Below are 14,023 nucleotides of genomic sequence, written 5' to 3'. Positions count from 1 at the left end.
TTTCTTCTGTCTATCTGCTACAGCTGCTCTTAAATCACTGTGGGCTTCATCACACTGCATTCTAGGAGAGGGAATCTGATTGGCTGATCCTGACACCTGAGGCGTTCCCCTTGAGTCTCAGGGTGACCAGGAGGAGGGTCATATTCATAATTCTGGAGGGTTCTGGGAGAAAGGGAACACATTACCAACAGTACCAATCTGTATATTCAGCACTGAGAATATCCCAAGCATGCCCATGTCTTCTCTTGTTGAATCGTCACAAACCTCTGCCGAGTCCTTGCTTGGTTCCAGGGACTGATCTAACTGGAGTGGTGAGGGAAAGAAGGAATGCGAACACACAGACACTCCAACATCCAAAGCTGGGATCGGGTAGGGTGGGCTCTCTGACGGGGAAGCTGCAGCACCCCAGAAACTCATTGTGTTTATTGTATAAGAGTTGAACAGAGTGGAAGGTTATATACTGCTGAACAAGGAGGCAGGGTTATTATACATGGCTGGACAAAGAGGTGGGGTTATTACATACAGCTGAATCAAGGAGGTGGGGTTATTATATACAGCTGGACAAAGAGGTAGAGTTATTATACATGGCTGGGCAAGGAGACGAGGTTATTACATACCGCTGGACTGCGGTGGGGCTGAAGTGTTGGTCCTTGACATGACCAGTGCCAATCTCTACAGCACACACATTCAACCTGTACTTCTCTCGCTCCCTACAACCCCTTCACCTCCAGAAAATGTTTCACTGATCTGTTGTTTTGAATCAGGAAACCACAGTACAGGGCAGTGAAAACTCCTGGTTAGCAAGCATCACTCAACTGGCATGTGGCAGGGTCAATAAGTAAAAGTGATGGACTGATTCCACAATCTGTGTTCCTTATCAGCCCCCAGCATCCCTCCCCTTAGGTGGCCATTTTCATCCTTCTTAGAGCCTAGACTCCAGGCATAGTGTCTAGTTCCTGAGTCCTTGCTGAATGACCATCCCAGGGAGTGTCTGAGCCACGCAGGGGAGACGCTTGGTCTGTGGCAGTCTGGATGTAGAATCATCTCTGGCTTGGGGGCTGCCTCTTGCTGCTGCCTGCCCAGGAATTGGAGTGCACATTTTCACAGCCTCTTTCTCACCATTCTTCTTTTTGTACAGACAAGAGTGAGAATGGCGAAGTCTACCAGAGGAAGAAGGTGGCAGCGGCTGCCCTCCCAGACGGCACTGCCCCCTCAGGACCTGTGCAAGGGAACTCAGGGCAGCCTGGGGTCAGCAGCTGGAGGAGGATCGCTCTGCTCATCCTGGCCATCACCTTACACAATGTTCCAGGTGAGGACTGGTCCTGGGGCTGTCTGCCACCCGCCTGATGGTCGAGCCAATGCTCACACAGCCCTGCAGCTGAAAAGGGGAACTGTCAGTAGTGACATGGGTGCAATTTGAAGGGGAGTGGAGGCCACTCTATGCAATGCATCATTCATTCTAGAATGATCTTTGCATTTTCCACCTCCTCATTCCAGTTACTTTAAATAACCTCTGCTATTTTGACACAGGAGTCCCTTCCTTTACATATTTGGTACCAGGTACCAAATCATGTGGAACATAATTCTGTAACCCCCGTGATTGCTGGGATAGAGGGAGCCTTCTGTAAGTGCAGGATGTCTCCAGTTCTGACTGATGCTTTAAAGGATGTAGTGAATTCAGGGGCCTGGGAGATAGCTCAGTCAGTCAAGTGTTTGCTGTGCCAGTGTGAGTTTCATCCACAGAACCCCAGATAAAAAGCTGGGTACGGTGGCATGAGCCTGTCATCTCAGTAGTGGGGAGGTAGGGACAGGAGGATCCCTGGGCATGCTGGACAGCCAAACTAGTTCATTTGGTGAGGTCCAGGCCAGCAAAAGACCTTGCCACCAAAAATTAAGTGGATGACACCAGAGATTGATTTGTAGCTTTTACATAAACACACACACATGGACCTGTACGCAAATATGCACACCCACAAACATACACCTCACTGCACACACATATTAAAAAATCAGTATGGAATTCTGCCTTGATTAACATTCATACTTGGCTCATGTGCTTTCTTTGTAGGGACCTCTCCCTGCTGAGTACTTTTCAGATCTATTCCTAGTACAGAACAACTTATTTGATGTCTTGGGATGTAGTTTTATGGGAGAAGGCTTACTGGTGTTTTATTTAAAAGATAATATTTCTTCTAGAGCAATAGAAGGCACGGGTAAGCATAAAATAAAAAACCACTAAGGCTACTACAGAAAATCAATGCATGAAGGATCCTGATCTGCTAGCGACACATGGTGGAACTCTAGCTCTGCCATCCGCTGATGAGTTTATCTCCGAATACTATTTGGTTTTCTCATGGATGAAGTGGGACTAACATGCCAACTGGTATCTTTGGAGACTTCTACCAAACATGGGCAGAGCCATTGCCTATGCTCGGGCCCTCTGAGCCTTTGACAGATGGGGGTCACTGTGTGGGCCAGGCTCCTCAGGTCTCTCAACCATGATTTTGTCAGTCTTGAGTTCTTAATCATTCCCATTTGTCTTTTGGGGAAAGTTGAGCATGCGTAGTCCTCTTCCCTGGGGGCCGTTGCAGGTGATTTGTTTTATGGGTCCAGAGAGAGTTCCTAGAGCCTGTCTGTTGCCTGTTACAGGAGCAGCCCAGCCAGCCATGGCTCTCTAAGGTGACAATGTTTTTCTCTTAAGGCTCGTTCGTGTAGATGTGATTCTGCTGTCTCCTGGTGTTGGTTCTGTAGAAGCAAAGAACTCGGCAGGGATGAAGTTATTCCCATTGGAGAACTTGATACTCCCTTATTTGTGTGAAGAAGACACCATGTATAGCCTTATCTGTGTTATTATATCTAATATATATGGAATCTGCCTAAAACACCATGCACCAGATCATTTTTAAGTGGGGCTCTTTCTCTGGGAGGAGAGACACATGCTTCTCTAGTAATTTCCATTGTAGTTACAGGAGTTTTTATGATGGGATCATACACAGGCTGCTTTTCTTAGAATTTTCCTCATTGACCATCTCTCTCCCATTTCCTTCTTGGTGCCTTAGCCCTCTGAGTCAGATGTGCGTGCACATCCTTGGTTAATTTCCTAGAGCTCTCCATTTAGTGTGTCTTCTGATGGTGTTGTACGTGAGACCCCTACACACAGTGCCCAGAGAAGACCTGAGTGGGTTTGCACTGTTGGGGGCTCCCATCATGCCCCCACCCTATCTTAAATTGCCCACTGGAAGTCTGGGGGCCCCCGAGTCTCCTCCAGCCTGTGAAATACCAGTCATGGCAGAAACAGGGTTACCTGTGTCATCCTGTCAGCCATGGTATAGTCCCAGCACGCTGGAAGGTCCTTAGCTATATAACAAGTTCGAGGCCAGCTTGAGTTACATGAGACCCCATCAGAAAAAAAAAAAAAAGATTACCTGACTGAAGTTCCCAGCAGGGTTCACTGCCCCTGCCTCTGGTTTGTGCTTTAGTCTGAAGAGAATGACTCACCCATGCTTCCTGTAGGAGCATGCTGCTCTCTGACAAGAGTCATTTTGAGAGCCTGTCCAGTTCCAGCTGCTTTGAAAAGGTCTCTTTTCTCACACCATCCTTTGTGGTTTATTGAAAATTGAGGTGCAGCTTTGACATTCCCCAAGACCCCGGGCTTTCAGATAGACATTCCACAATGACTTAATGGATAATCAATGTTTTTTTGACGTTTTTGTCTTTGCTGGTTCAGTTTTGTGCATCCTTAGGATGACATTTTGTTTAAAAAATTGTCCCATGACATGGAAGAAAGAAGGAAGGCTTGTTAACGGGCAGCCTGGCTGTGGAATGTTCCAGAGTGTGAGGACACACCTGCAGGCACTTGGAAGGACAAAGGAGTCCTGAGCCTCTGGGTTTCATGATCCCCCTTGACTCCAGGGAAGTCACGGATCTTTGTTAGTTACTTTGCATCTCTGTGACAAAATACCTGAGAGAAATCAAATTAAAGGAAAAAGGTTGACCCCTGCTTAAGATTACAGTTCCACTTCTTTGGACTTAAGGCAAGGCAGAGTGTCAGGACAGCAGGCCTGTGTGGCAGCCCCCTCTGATGTGACAAGTGCCGTCATATACTCAGTTGTTTAAATCTCTGTGTTTCCCCTTGTGAGATGGGGCCTTTTTCTCAAAGGTCACCGCCACATTCCTTTAGCAAGCGAAGATCACAGCGTGTACTAGAGCCCCGACCTAGTCCATGGCTACTCTGTAGTACAGCTCCAGAAAGGCTAGGTGCATATGTTTCCTGCCTCCATTCTAGGAGAGCAGAGGCAGAGCAGCTGAAGGATTCATTCTCTTTGTATGTTGGCTACCAGGTGTGCTAAGGGTGAGTGTGTGTGTGTGTGTGTGTGTGTGTGTGTGTGTGTGTGTGTGTGTGTGTGTGTGTGTGGTAGAGGTTTATATATCTGGTACTTTCCTCATTCAGCCTCACCTTACCCTCTCTCTGAGTGAGGGCCTCTCACCGGGACCTGGGCTCAGTGATACGGCTAGTCTGGCTAGGATCCTCTCACGTCCGCCTGCCCAGCTCTGGGGTGACAAGTGCATGCTGGCACACCCAGCTTTTTGCGTGGGTGCTGGGGACGAACGGTACCCCTCATGCTGCTTTCCATCACACACAGCTTGGTTATGGAGACCCCCGGTGGAGCCTGCATCCCTTGCGGCTTCTCATCCTCCTCTCCTTACCGTCAAGAGCGGAGCTCATTTTGACAGCTGTTGCTGTGATATAGAGACCTGAGGGCTGCTGTTCGTGTCTCCAGGACAGCACAGTGGTTGATTTTAATTATTTGACTTGTCATCATTGCTAGTTTCTAATAATGGCTTCAAAAGGAATGCTCGGCGTTTGAGTCAGAAGCGATTTTAGTTTCAGGGAACTCATGAACAAATTTAGAAAACAAAATATTAATGGTGGCAGGCTGTTCCTGAGGGATAGGGTTATGACTAATTTTTATTTTCTTCGTGGTTTTGTAAGATTTAGAAACAAACTTCCCTATGGAAAAAATATGATTACTTGTGATGAGATAAAAGTGATTTGGAAGGGGGATCTCCCCAAGTGAGTTCACCACCTCAGGACCCCTGATTCTCAACATACCCACCACAGTAGAGAGAGAAGTTATACAATAGGGACAATCTTATTTGGGCTAGCCTAGTGTCCTTGCATGTTGGAACAAGGATAAGAACTCTCTGGGGTCTCAGTGTCTCTCTCTCTCTCTCTCTCTCTCTCTCTCTCTCTCTCTCTCTCTCTCTCTCTCTCTCTCTCTCTCTCATAATGGAACTAATGCCATTCCCAAGGGTGCCATCCTCATGACCTAATGACCTCCCCAAAGCTGTCTTCTAAGAGCGTCCTTTGTATTGGAAACAGGATGAAGGACTGTGTTAGTTAGCTATAGCTGCTTTAACAACTTTTTTTTTTTTTTTTTTGGTTTTTCGAGACAGGGTTTCTCTGTGTAGCTTTGCGCCTTTCCTGGGACTCACTTGGTAGCCCAGGCTGGCCTCGAACTCACAGAGATCTGCCTGCCTCTGCCTCCCGAGTGCTGGGATTAAAGGCGTGCGCCACCACCGCCCGGCAACAACTTTTTACTAACATAATCACTTTAAGAAGAACTAACATAATCATTTTAAGAAAAAAGATCAGACTTGTTCTTCTACAGTTGTGGAAGTCAGAAGTCTTAAATCAGTTCTTAAGTTGTTGACAAGACTGATTTGCTAGAGGCTCCAGGGTGGGTTGCGGGACTCCATTCCTTGTTCCTTCCAGCTTCTGCAGGCCTCTGCAGGCCTCTGCAGACTTCTGCATGGCTATCACTCTAATCCATGTCCCGCTGTTTTCTCTGCTGGGTCTGATCTCCTCCTTCCACCTCCTTATTTGAATTCTTTGACTGCATGTAGAGCCTCCTCAGATAACTCAGGACAGTTGGGAATCTGGTCATTCCCTTTTGATAACAGGGCAGCTGTAGTAGGCTCAGGCACTAGAACTGGGTGTTTTTGTAGTCCTCATGGGCTGGCCACAGAAACCAAAACAATCCCTGGGCCACTGGCCAGAGACAATTAGCTCGAGTCTTCCTGAGTTTTCTTCTTGCCCTGGGACTTCTCATGGGGACCAGCTCTGTCTTCTTGTTTCCCATCCCAGGCTGCTTCTGTTTGGGTTTCTAAATAATTCTACATACCTGCTGAATGCAGGTATCCCTGCTGCATTATCCCTGGCTCTTCTGCAGGGAGAGGATGGGTGGGTCCAGAAAGACAGTCTTTAGTTGGCTTTCTCTCCTGTGTGTTCGGTGAGGGTGTGAGCGTGCCTTAGGGGTGTTGCTGAACTCATCACTGTGTGCCACTGACTTCAGTCCCTCACAGAAACCACTTAAGTGAGGAACAGATGTTGGGTTCAAAGGGAAGAAAAACTTGTTTTGGCCCACGGTTTCCTTGGGTTTAGCCCATCATGGAGGGAGAAGGCATGGCAGAGAGCACCTTGGTCTGTGGCGTAGGTGACAGGACCCAGAGACCAGGTACAAGGAACCCCCAGTGTCCTACTTCTTTTAGCTAGGCTTCACCGCCCCAAACAGTGCCACCAGCTGGGACCAAACCCTCAAGTCATGAAACCATTTGGGACACATTTCAGGATTCAGCCATAACAGTTGCTGTCCCATCGAATGGACCCCTTGCTCTGCTTACCTATTTAAACTAGCACCATGTCACCCTACTCGTGTGGCCACTCTGCTTTTTGTGACAAAAAAGATGTTCATGGCAAATGCACTCATGGCTATCCTTTACTGAAGGTGACAGCATGCATATTCAAGTGTTTTCTCCCCTTGCTGGAGAATGTCACCACATAACATTCTTCTCCCATGATGCACAAGGACCATCAATAGCTTGAAGATGTCTCTTACCCTCTCACACAGAGGACACTGTTCTGGCTAATTTCTCATTTGAAGTTGAGAGAGGATCCACATACCGTAATTCCCACCCTTTCAAGGTATACAGGAGTCGAGGGTGTGTAGTTATCACCACTGTCTACTTGATACATTCTCGCCATCCTGCAGAGAAATCCCATACCTGGCAGCAGCAGTCATTTCCCGGTCCCCAGCTCTAGCTCCTAACTCCACCCAACTTTCCATCTCGTTTCCCGCCCTGCTCTCCCGAGGATGGTGGCGTGTGTGTGTGTGTGTGTGTGTGTGTGTGTGTGTGTGTGTGTGTGTGTGTGTGATGTATGTGTGGCATGTGTGTGTGTGGCAGCTGCACTAGTTTCTTTCACTCGGTTCCTTTGCTTTACAGCGTCGATATTAGTTCTGCTTCTGTTCAAGCCCAGAGCGTTCTCCATCCTGTGATGGGATGGTTAATCGTCTTCGACAGGACTGCATATGAAGACACACCTCTGGTTTCCAGGGAGGTTACGCTACGTGGAGGCCACCTGCCTGGATATGGACACCATCCCAAGGGGTGGGGACTGAATCAAAATGAGAAAGTGAGCCGGGCCAAGCATTCATCTCTCTGCTTCTGATTGTAGATGCAATGTGGTCGGTTTCCTCACACTCCCACTTCCATGGCCTCCCTGCCAGGAAGGACCATATCTGCTCAGTCTGCACACCAGTCAACTCTTCAGATGCTTTTGTTGTAGTGACAAGAAAAGGAGCATCCATGTGGGTGCGTGCCACTGGGCCTGTGTTCATCTCCTCATGGGCATTTGGCTTCCTTGTGCCTTGGTCAGTGTTGAGTAGGAGTGTGTTTTGTGTGGACGTGCTCTGCTGTTTACGTAGCTTGGGGTGGAACTGCCCTGTCACATAGGAGCCTTTCATTCTTTGAAGTCCATTGTTTCTTTTGTTAAGCTCCTCCCACTTTGTTCCAGGCCTCCAGCCTTACATGCTTTTCGTATATTATAACTCAGGACTGAGCACAGTGCCACTCAAGGAAATACTGGCCCTGGGGTGTCTGTGTGTCCCACTCTTTAAGGAGTACCAATCAATTTTGGGCTGGATTTTGTTTGTTTGGTTGATTTTTTGTTTGTTTATTTGTTTGTTTGTTTGTTTTCGAGACAGGATTTCTCTATTTCTCTGTGTAGTTTTGGTGTCTATCCTGGATCTTGCTTTGTAGAACAGGCTGGCCTCGAACTCACAGAGATCTGCCTGGCTCTGCATCCCAAGTGCTGGGATTAAAGGTGTGCGCCACCACCACCTGACTTGGGTTGGATTTTAATGGGCCACTAAATATCCGGGTGTTACTGATCATGGCATAGGGCACTGGCTTCTGTGGGCTTCAAGTGTTCACATGGCCCCCAGGTAGCTTTGGAGGGCCAGCTCTCAGAACAAGGTGGGGCTACAGCTTACAAGAGGCTAGTAGTTACAGAATAAAGCGTAGCATCTCACTTTCCTGGGACAAAGACTGTGTTGAACACTCTATTATTAGATACGGATTTCCCTAGGAAAAACATGATGTAATCATTCTAAGTTATATTTTGCTTCCAGACATTGTGGGATCGTTTTCAGCAATCAGTAGTGTGGGCCCAGCCAACAGGTGAGCGCCACACAGCCGTGAATTATTGATGATACTCAAACTTATTTACTAAGGATTTGGAAGATCTAGACACCATAGGAAGGACTCCGTGATTGTGTTTGGATATTTGTCCTCTTGAGTGAGACAGAGATGCAGAAGTTCAAAGGTGGAACCTGGCGGACACAGTCGCTGCAGGTGGAGTGGATTCTCGCTCAGCCGGTCCTCTCCTCCTGCTTTGGTGAGTTCACAGACTCTTTTCTAGCCATGGATGGCAAAGCTCTTCAGTTATTTCCAAAAAAAGTTCAGAGAACACATTTTGCTTTTCTATTTTATTGTATTTTTATTTTTTTTAACAACATGAAATGTTAGCGTCTGTGGCACCAGCCGGGTGTGTTGGAGGACTTCTCGCTCCAGATGTCCTGGGCTCTGTTCAGCAGCAGGCTCAGGCTGGGCAACCTGGGAGGGTTCCGAGGGAGCTCCACTCAGGGTTGCAGAAGGAATGCCCGAGTGGTGTCCCTTCCACACATCCATCACCAGCAGGTGAGGATGGACCAGGGTCAGACAGGCGCAGACTGTAGAGTCGGTAAGGCCTGAACTAGCCATGTGACTTTGGGGAAAGGCCTGAGCATCTCAGTGCTGGCAGATGTAAATGGGTGGTAACGTTTCACCTTGCAGTTAGGTATGGAGTGAGCTAACAGCTATTGCAACAGGCAGGCCACCTGCTGTGTCACCCAACTGCATGGTAGAGCAGAGCCTGGTGAACATGAGCTTCTCTGTTTCTGCCTCCTTTTCCCTGCCCTCCTCCTTCATTCCCCCCCTCCGCCTCCCCCTTCCTTCTCCTTCAGGGCACCTTAGCTTAATCCTCCAGGTCTAGTCAGGTAACTTTCAAGGGGGACAGCTCAGAGCATTTTAATTCTCATCTCCAGCAGGTTACTTCAAGATCCCTCTCATTTACTCCAGGAGTTTGAAAACACTGTAATATTTCCCTTTAATTATCTGCACCTCAGTGGGAGGCCTGACATTATAATTAGCATGGGCTTCTGCATGGGATGACATTTTGCTCAACATATCGTGTTCTTGGGTGTGTGCAGTAGCAGAAGTTGAGAGCACACTTTCAAATGATGCCATTGGAAGTGAGCATGAGGCCTGGCATGAACTCCTAGAGTGGGAAATTGCAGTTCCAGGGTCCCTGTGTGATCCCATGCGGAAGTGCCAGGCAAGCTGAGAGGCTCACCACTGTTGCCAAGGACTGTGGACACACAGGAATCCAGAGCTCTGCTTCCTGGCCAAAGCCACAAGCTATGGCTGCACTTGGACTTGTGTTAAAATGAAGACTAGTTTCCACATGGACTCTGTCATGTCATTCCCCTGCCTCATATGTAAAGAGAGGAGTCAAAGCCAGATAGTTGGAAGACAGTTTTTGTATGGATCTGCCAAGTTTCTGGTTAACCTCATGCCGCCTTGCTCCCATGGCCAAAACAGTGTGTAAATAAGGCCTCATTTGTTTAGCTATGTATCTGTTTAGCTTTTTTTTTTTTTTTTTTTTTTTTGACAAGGTCTTCCTCTATAGCCCAAGCTAGCCTGGAACCCACTCTGTATCCCACACTGGCCTGAAACTCTGGCAATCCTACTGCCTCCACAGCTTAGGTACTGGCATTGTAGGAATGAGCCACTATGCCTAGCTTATTAAGGAAGAGGATCCCTGGAGTTTGGTGGCCAGCCAGTCTAGCTGAATCCAGGAGTTTCAGGTTCATTGAGAGAGAGACCCTGTCTCAAAAAACAGGGTGGAGAGTGGTTGAGCATGTCCTGACATGGACATCTGGTTTCTGTACACATACATACACATGTACATGTGTACTTGTACAAATGTGTGCATACATATACACAATAGCACATACATACATAAACACACAAAATTCATCCCATAGCCAAGGATGCCCTTGAGCTCTGGGTCATCCTTCCTCTGTTCCTTGAGTGTTGGAGTTACAGGTGTGTGCTACCACACTTCATTATGTGTTGCTACAGATTGTTTCCAGGGTTTTTTGCTCGTGTGGCAAGTGTTCCAGCAGCTGTGCTGAAGCCCCTGATTCAGTTCTGCTTTTTTCTTGAGTGGGGGACAGACATGGATTCAGATAGCTTGTACAGGAAAATTGGTGCATGCTTCTGAGTCATGATGTCCAGTGCTGGGCAAAGGCTGCTCCAATAATGAGAAGATTAAGATGCAAGTTTTTCTGTGTCCTGCCTAATCCACAGCTGCTCAAACCCAAGTAAACACACAGAGGCTTATATTAATTAACTGCTCGGCCATTAGCTCAGGCTTACTACTGACTAGCTCTTACACTTAAACTCAGCCATTTTTTGTTAATCTATATGTTGCCACGTGTTCCGTGGCTTTACCTGAGTGCCATTATGTGCTGCTCCCTGGATGGCAGGATGGCATCTCCTGACTCAGCCTTCCTCTTTCCAGAATTCTCCTTGTCTGCTAATCCCACCTATACCTTCTGCCTGGCAAGTGGCCAATCAGACTTTTATTTAACCAGTGTACAAAAGCATTATCCCACAGCATTTGTTTTAACTTTAACATAGTAAAATTATATATAACAAAACGCTTATCAAGCAAGAATTAGTTACAATATCTAGTCTATTTATATTTGGCAAATTCAAAGAAAATATTCTATTTATCCTATATTTGTGAGTCTAAGTTTTCATAACTAACATAGTTATCTTTTATTATAACTAAGGAAAATTATAACTATCTAGTCTTCAACTACATCAAAGACCTCAGAAGGATATAATAGCTCAGTCGGTAGAGCATGAGACTTTTAATCTTAGGGTCGTGGGATTGTACCCCATGTTGGGCGCCAGATATAACTGTATTTAACAAGGCAATTCTACAAAATTTATCTGGTAATCAAGAGAGGTTTATTTCTGAAATAACTTACAGCCAATAGGGATTGGTTACAGGATCCAAGAGAAATGAGCTACTCTCCAGTGGAGAACTCTGGCTTGGTCTCCATCCAGATTCCAGGACCATGAGGTATCCAGAAGGGGCCAAACACATATGCACCCTAAGTCTTAAGGGGCTTACTCTTAGCCACAACCCAGGGGCAGGTCATAGGCAGGTGTGGCAGTTACCTGCTGTCACTCTAGGGTCAGTGTTTCAGGGTCAAAGCTGGAACAGCTACCCACTAAAAGAAGGCTTTTCTTGTCCTCCTGTTCCTCTTCCTCCTCCTCCTCCTCCTGTTCCTCTTCCTCCTCCTGCTCCTCCTGCTTTTCCTCCTCCTAGTCTTCTCCCTCCTCCTGTTCCTCCTCCTCTTTCTGCTCTTCCTCTTCCTCCTCCTCCTCTCCTACTTTCAAATAGACACCTGCCCTCTCTCCTGGCCAAGACAGCATAATGGGTTCATGTCAGCTTATGCCCTCCTGAAAAACTAGTCCCTTAGCTTAACTTGGGTTTTGAGGAAAGGGTCCTGTCTCTTGGAGACCACTCTGACACTCTCAGGCTTTTCTAGGAACATTGCCCAGCTTGGCACTCACAGCTACTACATAAGACATTTAGTTAACAATACATTTTCTAGAATTGCTTTGCCTCCCTTGTGAAAACAATTCAGGTGTTGTTGATTGTGTATATCTTTTAGTCATTGGTGCCAGGGAAGCTAAGATCTGTATTTCCTTGGTAACCGTGACGTATGTTCTTAGGGTCTGAATTAGTGTTCTCCCATTTTACAACCAATCATCACATCATACTTTAGTCAGTTTCAAAAGGAGGGGGATTTACTCCATTAGTTGTCACAGTTTTTCCCCACATTGCTGTTTTGTTTCCTGGCCACCGATTATATTTCTAATCCAGATGCATGACCTGAAGATGCTTATTTTGGTATAGAGGAGAGGAGAGGAAGTAACCTTTGTAGTACTCTCTGAACATCCGCAGTGTGAAGCAGATATACACCCTCACCTCAGAGATGCAATACAGGAGGCTGGAGAGATGGATCAACTGTTAAGAGCACTTGTTCTTGCACAGAGGACCTGAGTTCAATCCCCAGCGCACACATGGCAGCTCACAACTATCTGTAGCTCCAGTCCAAGGAGATCTGACACTTTCTTCTGACATCCAAGGGTGCCAGACACTCACGTAGTACACATACATAAAGGTGAGCAAAACACTCGCACAATACAATAAAATTAATATATCTTTAAAAAAGAAATATGTAAGAATACAATGTGGCTTTTTAAACTCTCTGATAGCCATAAATAGGAATGATATGTGAATATGCATATGATTTTATATATATATATATATATATATATATAATTTATTATAAAATCTCCCCTGGGGTATAAATTTAAAACATAAAAGAAGCAAAAAACAAATGGAATTATTTACAAAATACATTTCATCTAATGTAGCCACACTATTACTATTTCAACATAGAATCTGTATTTAAAATTTGGAGGACCATATAGGTTTTGAAGTGTGTGTTTTATGTTCAAGGCATATTTCAATGTGGATGCTGAATTTTAATGGTTAAAATGAAATTGAGTCATTCTAAAACAGAGCTGTGAGCCAAGGAGCCAGCTCAGTGGGTAAAAGGCACCTGCCATGCAAATACCTGATGACCCGAAGTTAGAGCTCTGAAACCAGGGTAGAAATCAAAATGCTGTGGCTGGGCAGTGGTGGTGCACACCTTTAATCTTAGCACTTGGGAGGCAGAGGCAGGCAGTTCTCTGAGTTCAAGGCCAGCCTGGTCTACAAAGTGAGTTCCAAGATAGCCAGGGCTATGCAGAGAAACCCTGTCTCAGAAAAAAAAAAAATCCAGATGTTATAGCAAGTACTGCAATCCCAGCACTCATGCAGCAAGCCCAGCACTCATGCAGCAAGCCCAGCACTCATGCAGTGAGCCCAGCACTCATGCATGGAGGTGGGAGGTGGAGACAGGAGAGTTGCCTGGCAGCTCATAGGCAGGGAAGCTTGAAAGCAGCATCAGCCTGATTCTTCCTGAAACAAAATGGAAAGAGAGAACCAACTCCTGAAGGTTGTTCCCTGACCTCCACATGTGCACTGTAGTATGAACAACTCTCTTTCTTACACATATACTAAAAGCAACACCAAAGTTGTACATAATGGGTGAATGTTACACAGTCTTTAAATTTATCCCTGTTGAAATGAAATGAAATGATCTGTTTTCAGTTCTCAACTGGGTAGTGTGGCTAGCAGCTGCCATGGTGAAGGAGTCTGATCCCGATGCTTAAAAAGGGATAAGGGGATGAAATGGAGTGAAAGAGTGAAAGAGCTTTCAATCTAACAGAAGAACAAAGTTTACTCACACATCCATTTCAACATCGCGCAGAAGCCGAGCATGATGGGTGTACACCTTTAATCTCAGCATTTGGGAGGCAGAGGCAGGCAGATCTCTGACAGTTCAAAGCCAGCCTGGTCTACAGAGTGAGTTCCTGGACATCCAGAGCTACCTAATAAACCCTGCCTTAAAATAAATAAGTCAGCATTGTTCAGAGTGGATGGGTCATC

At 46.3% G+C, this 14,023-nt stretch overlaps 1 protein-coding gene across 5 annotated transcripts in view; it reads left to right on the top strand.

The window, feature by feature from the left end:
• Slc39a11 (solute carrier family 39 member 11) overlaps positions 1-14,023 on the top strand; it is a 441,489-nt gene that overhangs the window by 300,353 nt on the left and 127,113 nt on the right. For all 5 annotated transcript variants that reach the window (XM_076543667.1, XM_015993764.3, XM_006970449.4 and 2 more), the window contains exon 6: positions 1,139-1,309. In XM_076543667.1, coding sequence (XP_076399782.1) covers positions 1,139-1,309 — 171 coding nt within the window. The remainder of the gene's footprint in view (positions 1-1,138; positions 1,310-14,023) is intronic.

This window comes from Peromyscus maniculatus, chromosome 8 (genome assembly GCF_049852395.1).
Source record: "Peromyscus maniculatus bairdii isolate BWxNUB_F1_BW_parent chromosome 8, HU_Pman_BW_mat_3.1, whole genome shotgun sequence".
Lineage (NCBI taxonomy): Eukaryota > Metazoa > Chordata > Mammalia > Rodentia > Cricetidae > Peromyscus > Peromyscus maniculatus.
Note: the sequence above shows the minus strand (reverse complement) of the source record. Positions and strands in the feature narration are given on the sequence as shown.